The sequence below is a fragment of the Lacerta agilis genome, chromosome 3, assembly GCF_009819535.1.
Source record: "Lacerta agilis isolate rLacAgi1 chromosome 3, rLacAgi1.pri, whole genome shotgun sequence".
In the NCBI taxonomy this organism is placed as follows: Eukaryota; Metazoa; Chordata; class Lepidosauria; order Squamata; family Lacertidae; genus Lacerta; species Lacerta agilis.
This window is the reverse complement of record NC_046314.1, coordinates 56,697,508-56,712,901: the sequence shown is the minus strand read 5'-3', so window position 1 is coordinate 56,712,901 and position 15,394 is coordinate 56,697,508. Positions and strand designations below refer to the sequence as shown.

The following is a 15,394-nucleotide window of genomic DNA, read 5'->3' as shown; positions in this document are numbered from 1 at the left end:
TTCTGCCCCCTCGCTCTTTCCCCTCAGGACCTTCGCTTCCCCGCCCACCCGGCTCTCCTCAGGGCTCCTCACCCAGGTCGTGCTCTCCTCCTCCTCCACCACCTCCTCCTTCTCCCGCGCTTTCCTCAGCCCTCGAGGCCCGCTGACTCCGCAGGGGCGGGGTGACGCCGGGCTCCCGCCCCGTCCAATGAGCAGGCGCGGCGCCTGGCGGAGGCGCCAGGAGGCTGCCTTGGCCAGCTCAGTCCCCGGCGCTGCTGCCGCCCCACAGCTTAGCGGTCCGCTGAGGTGCGCGCCTGGCGCGGGTTCAGCGGGCGACGAGGATGCGCCGCTGGCCGCTGCTGCTGCTGCTCTTGTGGGGGCTGCCCGCCGTGCCCGGGCGCCACTACCCGCACAGCGCCGTGCTGGACGGGGCGTCCCGCTACCGGCTCTCGTGGGCTGCGCAGGGCAGCTCCATCGCTTTCCGCCTGGAGGTGCGCGCGGCGGGCTACGTAGGCTTCGGCTTCTCGCCGACGGGAGGCATGGCTTCGGCGGACATCGTGCTGGGCGGATTGGACGCGGGGAAGCCCTACCTGCAGGTGAGGCGGACGGGCGCCTTGGACAGCGCTGGAGGGGGGGGGCAGAGTACTATCTGATCAGGGGAGGGGGGTCTGGCTCACAAGTGCATTGAGGGACAGGGAAGGAGAAGAAGGGCTGGCTACGCCTTCCAGGACCAGGGATCCAAGCTCCTTAGGGGTCCAGGCTCCAGCTGCTCAGTGGGATGGGCAGTCGTACACTCTGTGCATGCTCAGAGCACGAGGGTCCATTATAAAGCGGCTGGTGCAATGAAGGGCAACGGGACAGCCACCAAATCGGGACCATTTGGGGCACGGGAGGGCGGATGTAGGGAGCAAAATGGGATCTCATGCTTGCTTCTCCTGAATAGTCATTTAGTATGCCATTACTACTATTATCATTTTCGATTTATATACTGTCCTTCATCAAAAGATTTCGGGGCGATTCACAAAAATCAAACCTGGTGCCAATTATTCCTAAGGGATAGGTTTCAAAAAACCTCCTTTCGCGTTTTCAGTGAACTTGCTGGATTGTAAAAAGAAGTAATATGAGGAAACATTAAAACACGTATTGGAGTTATTCTGGCATGTGTAGGGTGTGTGCCAGCAATCCTATGCGAGACAGAGAGTAGTAGAAGACTTAAAAGGGTTTCAATTTTTTTAACCTATTTTATGAATAGCCTTATCTCCCAGGTTAGAAGCCTGGTGCTGAAGCTGGTTCTGAATTTGATAGGTTTGAGGGTTGATCCCTGAGCAAGACTTGTGTCCATCTAAGACCCTTCTAAGGTGAGCAGATGAGTGGCCAGATGGAGGAAAAGGCAATGACATACAAGTAATTTTCTGCCTCTCATCTGTCTGTTTCTCATCTGGCATTGACAGAGCGCTCATAGTATGTAAATCTGTGTTCAGTTGAGTTTAAAGGTGAGCATGTTTAGGATTGCAGCCCTAAGTTTTAGCATTGTTAATGATGACAAGCCCCAATGTTCACTTGACTTTGTTTGCACCAATTAACATTGAATTAACATTGTTAGTAATAGAATGTTGAATATTTGTCCCCCTGTAGGGATGGGCGAATCTGGAGATTTTGGTTTCTCTTCAGTTTCTCGTTTTTCCCACTCTCTTCATTTCATCAGATTTCTACATCAGTTTGCAGTTATGTAAAAGAACAAACCTTGACAAGCAGGACTTCTGCAATAGGAGGTTTTGTGTCACACACCTTTTGGAATTCTTTTAGTGTGTCCACAAGTATTCAGTCGGGGGAGATCTGGTTGGCATTATATACTTAGACTTCCAAAATGCTTTTGATAAAGTTCCTCACAAAAGGCTCATGAGTAAACTTAGCAGCCAGCCACATGATAAAAGATCGTAGGAACACAGGAAACTGCTTTATATCATCTAGCACAGATGAGTGACAATATAAAGGTTCGATTACCACAAAGTAAGCATTTATTTTTTCCCTTTAGTTATACTTATTTACTTATGTTTATATACGTAAACAAAAGTGAATTTTTATGTTTGCACCATATTGGTGCACACAATATGGTGCTCTACATGGTTTTATATATATATATATATAAGGCCCTGCTCCCAAGAAACTTGCAATTCATATGCTCCATTAGATAAAACTGCTTTGCTTCCATCAAGGAAGATATAGATCAACTTCTAGCTGATCAATCTGTGAAAGTTCATAGTGGAAGATCTGAACAGTGGAATTGAAGTGTTTTTACATAGTATTTATAAGAAAAACACACACATATATATACACAAACAAGCCGGAGCTTTCTTTTTCACAGACTTTAAAAAATGCCCCAGCAGGAATTGATTTCCCACATCCCCACCCCAAAAAAGAAAATATTTGCCAAGTACTAGAGATCAGGAAAACTTTTAAATAAAAAACATAAATAATTATCTCTCTCTATGTGTCTCTTGATGTTACCTGGGGCTTTTGCTTCAGTATCTGGTATGATGAAACAGAACTTGAAAGATGCTTCTACTAACTCCTTGTAAATAGATCAATCAGGTTGAAGGGTGCAATTATGTTATGGAGACCAAAAAAAAAAGAACTTTACAAAGGGTCCACACATTCTTTCGAAAACTGTGGTTGAGTGGAGAGGGAGCCTGGAATGATGCATTAGTGAGCGAGCATTCCAGGAGTTCAGAGATTAGAGTGGGAACCCAGCGTTAACTATTTGGAAAGTGCAAGACTTGTGTCTAAATAAGAGTGGTCTCTCAAGCATGCTTAATAGCTGTTCTATGAGGGGTGGGAAAAGAGTGAGAGTTGAGCTAAGGTGGTGGGGCGGGGGAGAGAAAGAGAGAGAGAGCGCTCACCACAGACACATTTGTAAGCCAATGGTAGCAAAGTAGCTGCAGATGGGTGGAGCTATTATTATGAATACATTTAAGCATGGAAAAAGCACATGTACCTCAGTGCAGTGAAGCGAAGATACTTGATGGAGCAAAGATTGGTGCTGCCTCAGAGAAATTGCTCAGTCTGCCTGTGCTTGCAGTTATATTGCCACTGCAATATTGCTGAAGTGGGTTTCTCGGCAGATTACTTGCCATGAGAGTGCTCAAGGCAGCTCTAATTTTTGCATCTGGCTTTTTAAAAGGCCCTCTCTTTTTTGCTCATGAATTGACACAGCTTACATTTTCTTGCCTCCTCTGTGGTCTCCACCCCTATCTGGAATTGTGCGTCCCCACCCCCAGCCTGTAGTAGCTGTGAGATCCATTTTTGCCGAGGGTAATCCTTCTTTATGAATGCTTGTTTTGTGGAAGTTCTACAGAATGTTGCATTGCAAACCCTTCTGTTGAATTCTTGCACAAAAATAGCATTTACTTGAGACATAAATCCTTTTGTGAATAGCTCTTCATTAATACTTGATAGTGCTGTGTTCATTATAACCCTTGCTTGTTAGCTGACACCCATAATGAAGAATATTTGTTTTATCAAATATAATCTATTTTGAGATGTTACAGAAGAACAATCAGAATGGATTTTGAAAAGCAAGAAAATGGTGAATGGAACCATATTCTTCTTTTAAATGCACACATGCCAACATAAACAAAGAAATGCTTAGAAAACAAATAGAAAAGCAGTTAGAGGAGATATGTCAGTGTGACACACACTTTATATGTCAGCTGTTGTTTGGCTGGAGGCATTTCAGTACGAAGCCTCCCTGTATTGACTCAACTTTGGGGTAAGTTTGTAATCATGTTGTGTAAGAGCATTCACACTTGAGAAACCAGAACAAGCATAGTCCTTAGCATCTCGCTTCATATTTACTGGCCTTCCACACAGCAGACCTGCTTCTTTACAAGAAGTGTTCGAATCAGCACTAATTCAACAACCATTTTGAAGAAGTGTGAGTACAGATAGAGGTTTTCCACACAGCTGAAACAAATTGTGAAGAGAGGACACAATTTCTGAACAGGTAGGTAGCTGTGTTGGTCTGCCATAGTCAAAACAAAATAAAAAATAAAAAATAAAATCCTTCCAGTAGCACCTTAGAGACCAACTAAGTTTGTTCTTGGTATGAGCTTTCATGTGCATGCACACTTCTTCAGTTACACACATCTGAAGAAGTGTGCATGCACATGAAAGCTCATACCAAGAACAAACTTAGTTGGTCTCTGAAGTGCTACTGGAAGGATTTTTTAAATTTTTATTTTGTTTTGACAATTTCTGAAGTTTTATTATTTTACCATGAGGTGTAGAAACAAGTGTTATTTTTAAGACAAGATCCCTCACACACACCCCCCTCTTCTCAGCTTTTTCACAGATATACAACATACTTCTAGCCCTGGTTGGGACCCTCTACTATAATTAATCGAGCCCTGCTGGGGAAACCCAGCCAGAGGGGGCAGGGTGTGGTCTCTGTTGTGTTAGGTTGTAAACCTGTATAATTCCCCAAAGCCAGGTTAAATGATAATAAAGGACTTGTCAGCCTGCCAATTATAAATGATTCCCCCCTAAAGATGCCTGAAGCAATTCTTTTTTGGGTTTTTTATTACATTTGAATCCTTCCAGTGAATCTCAGACTGACATTTTACCCTCACAACATAACCACGTGGGTTCAGATGAGAGCTTAACTTGTGCCAAATGTGAATGTGGACCTGGCACACTAGTCACTGTACTAGTCTGACTTGAGTGGTACAGAATGAAAACTCTCATCCATAATTTGCATTCACGTGGAACAAAATTAACATCTCACAAGCATAATGGCCCATATGCCCCAGTAGAATTGCATAATCAGGCTATCAAATAATCTTGTGTTCCTTTGTGTTGGAGTGCCCCAGCGTAGTTGAACATTTTATTCTCACTTCCTCTACTAATGGAAGAAGGCAACATATATTGCAGGTTGTCAAGAAGTTGGAGGGTATCTTCTCCATAAAAACACCTGTTCAAGGATAGAATGACAGCTGTGATTCCTCCCCCCCCCCAAGGTTCCTTGTGCAGCTCTGCTTACATTCTCCAAGGATAAAACAGGGCTTATTTACATATTTTTACTACATCCATAAGAAAGTACTCTCCTTGCCATTTTGTATAGCACTAATCAGAAACCATATCAACTGCAAATCCCTTTTGAGAGAGCGAGAGCAGGGTCAACAGCATGTGAGGAGCAATTCATCATCAATGCCTTCATCTGTAGGAAATTATATACCGCATCTTTTATGATCAGTAAAATCAACTTACCATGTGTTGCTTCAATTTCTAAATTACTTCCAGTGCATGAAAGACATCTAATTGTCTGACTACACCCACAAGCCAATAATTGCTTACGGTAGTTTTCTTTTTTTTAAAAAAGTGCTGTTTTTAGGCGGTATCATTACTTCAAAACATGCTCAACTTTGTTATTATACAGTCTACATCCAGGATGAACAGCACATCACATGTGGTCAGCAGGGATCTAAAGCTCTCTTTACACAATATTTTGAGCTGACATGGTTCTTGCCATTGATAGGCTCCCACTGGTAGCATCTGTTACTTCAGAATAAGGAAGATGTCTCTGTGCTCATGGTGGTACAAGCTCAGTGGCAAGCACAATTCCCAGAAGTCAGGATTCCAAAGCCATAAGCAAATGGAAGCTACAAAGATGTCCCAACAATTGACATTCCCCTCCAGCCAAGTTTTTAAAGATAAGGCAGGGCAAACTCTGTCATAACACTGTCTTGTCCTGTGTGTCTGCCACAGATACACATGTCTTCTCCCTTCTCCATCTCTGGGTGCCAACCTTCCAGCCCCCCCCCCCCATCATCTTCCTATCCTTCCTGTGGTTGCCAAGCCACATCCTGATGGAGCCAAGGAGTCATCATAGTTCTTCACATATATCTTTGCCAATGTGATTAGGGCAGACTACGGTTATATACAGTGCTGGGGGTTGCCACTGTGATGCCACACTGCCACATCATAGGCAGAGAATAACTCCTTACGCAAAGCTGCTATGATGATCATGATAATAGCATAATTCAAGGTAACATGTAAACTCAGAATATTTTGCCTCATAGCAGGTACGGGAGGCAGGTGAGTGAACTGACTGAATGTCAACATCTTTGTTGATCTGTTACATGATTTATCTTTTGCAGACTGGAAATGTTTGTCCACTAATATATACTTGTTTTCTTGGAGATGCATACCTTGGGTTATCCACCCAAGTTGTTTGTGTTTAGTTTCTGTTTATTTAATTGGTCTCTTGTCTGCCCCACTCCCCATCCTTTTCTTTTACAGGCAGCCCTGTTTAGGGAAGCTTTTAATGTGTGATATTTTAATGTATTTGATTTTTGTTGGAAGCCACCCAGAGTGGCTGGGGAAATCCAGCCAGATGGGTGGGGTACAAATAATAAATATTATTATTACTATTATTATCTCCAATAAAATTCTTTTTAAAAAAGAAACTAACTAACTAACTAACTGCTGGGAAAATGCGTCCGAAAGCATAGTAGCTACAGCTAACTCAACACCTCATTTTGGAGTGTGGACCTGGCAAACTCACTCTGAGCAAAATAGGAAACAAACACACAAATGCCCCCACAACCTAAGAACAGCAAATTAGATGACATTGCTTTCCTGGTCTCTAAGTCTGTGGAAGGTCTTTGTGAATTACCACCAGAGAGTTTTAAGTCAGTCACAGGACTTATGGTGACCTAGAGAGGAGTCAGAAAGCCAGCTGCACATTATGACAAAGAATTCAGAGGTGAAGAGGTTAATGACACTATAATGCAGCTTATACATTATATCATATGTCTGCTCACATTGAGAACTAGGATAATCTTTCCTCAGAAAAACATTAAAATATCCCTGTGGTTTGGCACATACAAAGTGTACAACAATATCACATTCCTATTTAATATTTCTTTGTCTGTCTGTCTGTCTGTCTGTCTGTCTCTCTCTCTCTCACACACACACACACACACAAAATAACCTGGTTATGAATAACTTCCTGCCATATGATTAAGCATGTGGACTGGGAAGTAGGTTCCAAGGAAATAGAAGGAACTAACAACATAGGTTTAGGATTGGGGTATTAGATTGTTCATTAATGCAGACACTTTATTCCTAGATTTTAAAACATGAAACAGAAGAGGGCTTTGAAATAGATACGCTTCAACAACAAACTTTTAAAAGTTAGTTTATACATTCTACGAAAGCAAAGCAAAACCATAATGGATACACTTCTAACCCACAAGTGCAATGCAAAGAAGTATCATCTGTACAATATGTTTCACATGGATCTTTTAATGCAGGGGTCCCCAAAGTAAGGCCCGGGGGCCGGATGCGGCCCAATTGCCTTCTAAATGTGGCCCACGGACGGTCTGGGAATCAGCGTGTTTTTATATGAGTAGAATGTGTCCTTTTATTTAAAATGCATCTCTGGGTTATTTGTGGGGCCTGCCTGGTGTTTTTACATGAGTAGAATGTGTACTTTTATTTAAAATGCATCTCTGGGTTATTTGTGGGTCATAGGAATTCGTTCATATTTTTTTTCAAAATATAGTCCGCCCCCCCCCCCCAAGGGACTGTGGACCGGCCCCCTGCTGAAAAAGTTTGCTGACCCCTGTTTTAATGTAACTATTTTGATTACAATGTGTCTTATGTGTTTGTGGTGACAATGTTGGGAAATTTGCTTTGCTTTCTTTTTCTGCTCTTGCCTTCCCTCTTTTGTAAGGTGTTCAGATGAAAATATATGCATACAGTTATAAAATAAATTCTGGTGGCTGTTGTCTGATGTTTTCCTGTTTGCTAATATAAAATACTTGCTTAGAAAATTACAACTTATCCTTTTACATTTCTTTCCCAGAAAACTCAAAAGGTTGTTGAGTTCAGATTATTTAAAGCAAAACAAAAAAGTAACAGCTGGATAATGTTCTGGTTTGTTTCTTCAACAGGATTATTTTACAAATGCAGACAGAACATTGAAAAAGGACTCTCAGCAGGACTACCATCTGGAGTATGCCATGGAAAATAGTACCCATACGATACTAGCTTTCAACCGGCAACTTCACACGTGTGACCCCAATGACAAGAGTATAACAGTAAGTCGTTGACAATTAATCTGACTCAGAGAGAGGGGAGTAAGACTTAAATCATGAATGAAGAGATAAAGCAGTCGGGGGGGGGGATCAAGCCATTTGTGGGCTTCACATTTTTGGATCAGTTAACCATTATGCTAACTATGCTAGAGGTTGCCATATTTCAAAAAGTGAAAATCTGGACAGAAAAGTTGTTGAGCTTTTCTTTCTCACTGAAAAGCTGTATGCCTAATAGAAGTTAGTTTAATTACAGATACTGGTGGCGGTACCTGAATAATTAACTCATCAGAATACAGTGGTACCTCAGGTTACAAACACCTCGGGTTACAAACACCTCGGGTTACAGATTCCACTAACCCGGAAGTAGTACCTCGGGTTAAGAACTTTACCTCAGGATGAGAACAGAAATTGCATGGCAGTGGCGGGAGGCCCCATTAGCTAAAGTGGTACCTCAGGTTAAGAATGATTTCAGGTTATGGACGGACCTCCGGAACGGTTTAAGTACGTAACCAGAGGTACCACTGTATCTCAATTCCACAAGGAGGCATTGCCTGAAGTACAGAACACTTTAGGATACGTGAAACGAATGTTCTTGGATTTTTAAAATGTAAAATATTTATAGACTGCTTTTTTGATCATATGCAGGCTGTATAAAAAGCAGCCAAACTATTTTAAACAGCCAATTTAAACAAAACAAAATGAAGTGCAGAGTGGTAGAACTACAAAAAGAGTAAAATGCAGCTATCAATCCTTTACTAAAGAATCTTTCTGGGCTATCTCTCACCAATCCTAACCAGGTGGCAGGGACTGATGAGAGTTGTAGTCTAAAATATATGAATATATATCATTAGGAAAGGCTGTTATAGATGGGCAGATTCATCTGGTAAGCTGCCACGATTGGCTGAGACATCTTCTTGCATACTTAATCAGTAAAGTTTTTCTTTTTCCTTTCTAGGAAAGCACAGTGAGGGTGATATGGGCATACCATGACAAAGACTTTAGGGAAGGAGTTCAAAATTACCATGGTTCAAATCGAGGGACAAAGAGTCTTCGTTTATTGAACCCAGAGAAGACTGCTATTATCGCTCCCTCATTGCCGTATTTTGACTTGACAAACCAAGGCGTAAGTTTCTTTGGGTTTTGCTTTTATTAAGTATCAGGGTAAGATGGGTGGAACTGTTAGCTACCTGTACAGGGAGCAGAATTCAGATGCTTTTATATTATATTTGCCTTTCCTTTTCCTTTTATTAAGACAGGTGCCTATACCAGACAAAGATACAACATATTGGTGCCAAATGTTTAAGATACCTACACTACATGAAAAACATCATGTGATACAGGTATGCCATCAAGATACATATATGTGGGTGTTTACAAGATAGCACTTTTTGCTAAGGCTTTCTTTTTTGTACACACGTTTTAAAAACAGTGAAGATCCTTGAAGTATAGGATCATATTTTTCATCTAAAAATCTGAACTGCTGCATTAACTTTAGTTCCGTTTTATGTCCTGCCATGGTTATGTGGATTAACTGTAGAGAAGTTTGAGGAAAAGGGGGGTTTGGTTGGTTGGTCATCCATGTGTGTGTGTGTGTGTGTGTGTGTGTGTGTGTGTGTGTGTGTGAGAGAGAGAGAGAGAGAATTAATATCAACCCCTAAATGGTTTTCCCTAATTTGGATAGAAACATGGTTATTTGAAAGTTCTCTTGAAATGGGAAATCCATTTCCTCAAAGTATTTAAGCATCGTCTGTTACCATCATTTCCTTTAGTATTACACTCGAGTAGCCAAATATCTATCAGCCTGGAAGGAAAATGAGGCTACCCAAAAACTGAAACAGTGGTTTCTCAGATTTTCCATTAATGCACCCCCCTTGACAGGTGCAGGAAGCCAGCTATTCTTACTGAGCTCTGGACTGACACTGGTCCATGTCAGTTAAATGGAACAGGATGGGTTCCTGCTATTTTTGGAATGTGACGATTTGGAGTACTGAAAAGTATTTTTAATGTATTTTTAATCTTTGTTGGAAGCTGCCCAGAGTGACTGGGGAAACCCAGCCAGATGGGCGGGGTATAAATAATAAATGATGATGATGATGATGATGATGATGAAATAGCTTCCCCTGCCACCCCCCAAATAAAATCCATTTTGGTTAAGTTTAAGAAATACTGTTTTTGAACATCAGCTGTTTTATTGCTGCTGGATATTGTGCTTCTTCAGTCGATAGGATGGAATTCCAAGACTTGCTGTTCCGATTCATTAATGTTCAGGATCTCATGTGCCAACATTTATGACTGTTTAGCATGATACAAACATGCTGGGACAAATGTACAGGAGCTAGGCAGGTAGTTCGGTGTTCAGTAAGTCTGCAATGTACACATATTTTACTTGGGTGCATTCAGGTTTATGTGCTTGGCAAAACAATTTTACATAATTAAAAAGGGTATTGAAAGGAGGCAGGCATCCAAGGGAAAAGATTTTGGCAATCCCACCTGCCATGGAACCCAATGTGTTTTGACTATATGCGATTTTGGCTTTAGGCATGATTCCCAGAACATAACCCCCATGTAAATTGCGGGCTTACTGTAATCTCCGAATCACACTGTGCAAAGATGGCTTTATGTAACTCCAGAGTTTTTGTGAGGAGTGGTGGGTTTACTAAAGAAGTTGTAAGATTACAGAAAGATTTGCTTCTTATTCTGAACTTCTTAATCTGCTACTTTTATCTTGGAAGTAAATGCATATCCAGCTAAATATGTTACATGAATCAAAAAGTTCATATGAGTTATGAAATTTTACAAATCTTGAAACCCAAGGTAAATGCAATTTTCTCAAGGGAGCCAATAACACTTATTTATGCCTGCAAACATGTCTTGTGGCTAGATGTGCACTTGCATCATGCTTTAGTCTGCTTAAGTTGCAGGACTCCACAGATGCCAGAGGCACAATTCCATGCATATGATGTTTGCCTATATATAGTACTAATGTCCTGAGTGTTCTAAAATAAAATAAAATAAAAAAACCCAGCCTATGCATTATGTATACCACTCAAGGCTTTCTTAAATACTAGCTCCCATGTAATGAAAATTAATATTCTCAAGTCCTTCACTAAAACTATTAAATAGCCACTATCGAAAATATTGTGTGTGCCTCTCTTATTGTTTTCTTGGGTATCTGGTTTTATTTAAATGAATATATGAAGATTACAGATTGTATACTTTTTATAGATATTGAAGATGGGAGTATCCTCTGTTAGACAGAAATCTAAGGGAGGGGGCTATTGTTTTGCCCTTCATATGCCAACTGAAGATGGTATAAGGGGGTCTTATATGGCTGGCACAAATAGCTTTTGTGATGGAGGAAGATTTTTATTTCTCCATTCTTAGATACAGACTTCATTTTGATCTTGGTACCTAGATAATAAACAGATACCAGGCGTATATGTTAACAAGGACACACATTTTTAATAAGTAACCACAAATTATGAAGTACCACAGTTTGACATTAGTTCACATGATGAAAGTATTAAGACGCAGCTGAATGAGTTGAAAACTGTTTCTTCTGTGTATTTCAACACTTGTTCAGTCTCAAGTTAGAGGGTGGGGGGAAGGATGGGTGGAGCTAGCCCACCTCCCAATCTGCCATGCTGCTGGTGGGGGAACTCTGGCACCAGCACGTGAGCCCTGGCAGCAAGAAATGTGCCCTGTGCCCTTTCCCCAATGGCAGGTGGATTGGAAGCTACCACTAGTGGTATCCCTGTGGGCAGAAGCCCATGGAAAAAACCTGAAACAGGGTGTTTGGGGGATGAATTGGCACAGTATGGTTCCAGTGACAGGGCTGTGGATTACTGTGTTTCATCAATGCCAACTACTTCCAGCCAGAGGTTCTGGTTGCCTCTGTAAGATCACTGTAATTTGTAATTTAAGTAGATTCCACTTCATCCAAGTCACAAACTTCTTCTGAACCTGGATAGGTTGAAGGGGTGGGGAGAGAGAATCTGAGGTGCTGATCAGAAACACAATTATGTTTTATGGCCAGTAACTACAACCAGCTGTCATGGCTAAAAAAGTTGACCTCCTAGGTGCAAAAAATCACATCGGTCTTTCACCAAGTTTATATCATTTACTGTAATCTGTACCCACCTAGTTTTGGCAAGTTTCTTAAATCAACAAATGTCATGAGTGGTCTTTGACTTGTGTGCTTGACTTTTTAACCATCCTAATTGCAACTTCCAGATGAGGATGTGGACATAACAGGTGTTCTTCATAATTTCCAAAGGAATCATTTCTTTATTTCAACCTTCAACCTTCCATTTTGCACTCCTTCTAACCCCATTTAACCCCATCAACATTAGCCTGCAGCAGGAGGCTATGCATGTAAGGACATAGATGACTATCACAAGCACATGTGATACTATTGACACATGTTTCAGTTACAGTTACAGTGTTGGTCTGCCATAGTTGAAACAAAATTAAAAAATTCCTTCCAGTAGGTGCTTTTATTGACACATGTGATACTATTGGCAACCTATTGGCCCAGTCACTTGGGCTAGTCACTGTTTCTCAGTCCAGTCTGCCCTACAGGGCTGTTGTGAGAATAAAATGGGAAGAGGAAAAAAACCATGTAAACCACCTTGAGCTCCTTGAAGGAAACATGGGGTATAAATGTAATAAATACAATAAACAAATCCCAGGTAAAGGTAAAGGGACCCCTGAATATTAGGTCCAGTCCTGTCCAACTCTGGGGTTGCAGCGCTCATCTCACGTTACTGGCCGAGGGAGCTGGCGTACAGCTTCCGGGTCATGTGGCCAGCATGACTAAGCTGCTTCTGGTGAACCAGAGCAGTGCACAGAAATGCTGTTTACCTTCCCGCTGGAGTGGTACCTATTTATCTACTTGACTTTGACGTGCTTTCGAACTGCTAGGTGGGCAGGAGCAGGGACCGAGCAACGGGAGCTCACCCCGTCGCGGGGACTCGAACCGCCGACCTTCTGATCAGCAAGCCCTAGGCTCTGTGGTTTAACCCACAGGGGAAATCCCTGTTTGAAGCTCTGAGGAGCCACATTCATCTAGTATTGAGAAGTGGTCTGACATGGTATATGACAGCTTTGTAAGCTAGTAGGCTATCCATCTGTTCAAATAAGCCATGTTCGTGAATGACACCAAATTATTTGGCAGTTTGTGCAAAAAGCTCCAAAAGGAACTGCTTAAACTGGCTGAAAGGCAACAGAATGGCAAAAGAGATTCGGTGTAAATTCTTTTGTTCCAGATTAACAGTAAAGCACATAAAACAGTGTGAAAATGAGTACCAAATGTATTGATGGCTGGCAAGAGAAGCAGATAGACATGTTCTGTTGCATTCTTATTTGTTTTTGTTTTTACTGTTGGCCTGTTCTATTGTATTTTTTAGCTGTTTTTATGTTTGTTGTAAACTGCCCCCAAAACTTCCTCAATGGGTTGCATATAAATACTTTTAAATAGAGGCAGGCAGGCAGGCAGTGCAAAATTCTGTGCCTCTGACAGGGGCCAAGAACAAGTTGCCAAAATATTTTATCTGCCCTGGAACAGGCTAGCAGATGCTACTTAAGCATAATTTTTAGATTCATAGTAGAGTCTCATTAAAAAGAGACTCTCAAAAATCTTGTTACCATGGGTAACTAGGCTTTTTGACACAGGAACGTATTAGTAATGCCAAATCCCACAGCGTGCAAAACACAAAGGGGCTCCAGTTTGAGAGCATGATTGATCGGAAGCCAAAGGGGCAGCCACAGCATTTGATACTTAATGGGAGCTCTGTTTCTTATCTTGAATGATAGACAGTACCTACTTATTATTCTGTGGCCTGCCCTGCATCTTGCTTGATGCAAATTGCATCACTTCCCCCCCTGAAAATGACCCCCCTCCAAAAAAAGTGATGTGAAGTTTTGCATTCTAAGCATTTGCTACCTGTTCAAAGTTCTCACAGCTCCATAAAATCAAGTTGTCTGTAAAATGTTCAGCTGAATATCACAAATCTTTCTTATTTGTTTATGGGTCCTTTGATCTGATGGATTTTCTCTTTGTTGCAAGCTTGGCTATGCCTTTTAAACTTCCAAGATTATTTATTTATTTTGACTTACAACCCACTTTATCCTCAAAGGCTCAGAGTAGCTAAGAACACTGAAGATGATCAACAGCTGAAGGTTCTAAAAGCATTTAAAAAGATTATGCTCAAGATGGGCAAAAGATTCTGATTCTTTCACAGTAAATTTATATGGTGATATCTAAGTCAGGCTAGACCCATTGAAATAAATTGATTCCAGTAACTTAAGTCCATTGAGTTGAATGAGCATTGTGACACTATAGCTGATGTGAGGTGTAGGGGTCTGAGAAGTGGTCCACAACCCAGGCAGCTGATATGATGGCCTCCAGTCCAGGGGCAGGGATGTCAATCAATCAATCAATCAATCAATTAATCATTTTATTTGTATGTCACCATTCCAAAGTTAAAACCATGCTCAAGGTGGCTTAACAACATATTTTTTTAAGATTATTTAACTACAAGCATAGAAAAAGTAGTCATTAACAATCAACAAAGCATCAAAAAGTGCACAACCAAATTGAACAATTTCCACATAAATCATAAGATCAAAATAAAGATACAAAAATAGCATTAACAACAGCAACAGAACCTCACAACAGCACCCTCTCAGACCAGGTGGGAAAAGGCCTGCAAGGCAGGTAGCAGGTCTTGCAGGTTGCAGAGCCAAGATGGTGTCTGGCCTCTTCAGTAAGCCTCAGCAGTCCAGACCCAACATCTCCTAAGATCACTGGCAGTGTGGAGATCTGCTAGAGCAGTGTTTTTCAACCACTGTTCCGCGGCACACTAGTGTGCCGTGAGATGTTGCCTGGTGTGCCGTGGGAAAATTACTTTATATATAGTCAATATAGGCACAGAGTTAATTTTTTTAACATTTTCTAATGGTGGTGTGCCTCGTGATTTTTTTCATGAAACAAGTGTGCCTTTGCCCAAAAAAGGTTGAAAAACACTGTGCTAGAGGGTCCTGCTGCAGGATCTAGTCAGCAAGGCAGAACACTTAGCATATGACTTATCGGTAGTTACGTTCCTACTTTCAGTTGACCAAATCTTCCAAATCATTTTTGGGAGATGAGATTAATGTTGAGTATCATTTTTTCACTCGCCCAAATTTTGGACGAATAGTGTGAATACACACATCTTACAGCTGCAACTTCAAAAGAAGAAAAGCAAACAAGGGGGGGGGGAGATGGGGAATTATAATAAGCAAAGTTCCGTGTCTTTCTGATGTCACCCTGGAAA

General features: G+C 41.4%; 1 protein-coding gene across 1 annotated transcript in view; it reads left to right on the top strand.

Moving 5' to 3' along the window:
- The first annotated feature begins 266 nt into the window (after positions 1-266).
- MOXD1 (monooxygenase DBH like 1) overlaps positions 267-15,394 on the top strand; it is a 35,066-nt gene continuing 19,938 nt past the window's right edge. The window contains exons 1-4 of the mRNA XM_033143793.1: positions 267-575; positions 7,935-8,081; positions 9,034-9,201; positions 9,335-9,418. Of these exons, the coding sequence (XP_032999684.1) occupies positions 321-575; positions 7,935-8,081; positions 9,034-9,201; positions 9,335-9,418 (654 nt within the window). The 5' untranslated portion in view covers positions 267-320. The remainder of the gene's footprint in view (positions 576-7,934; positions 8,082-9,033; positions 9,202-9,334; positions 9,419-15,394) is intronic.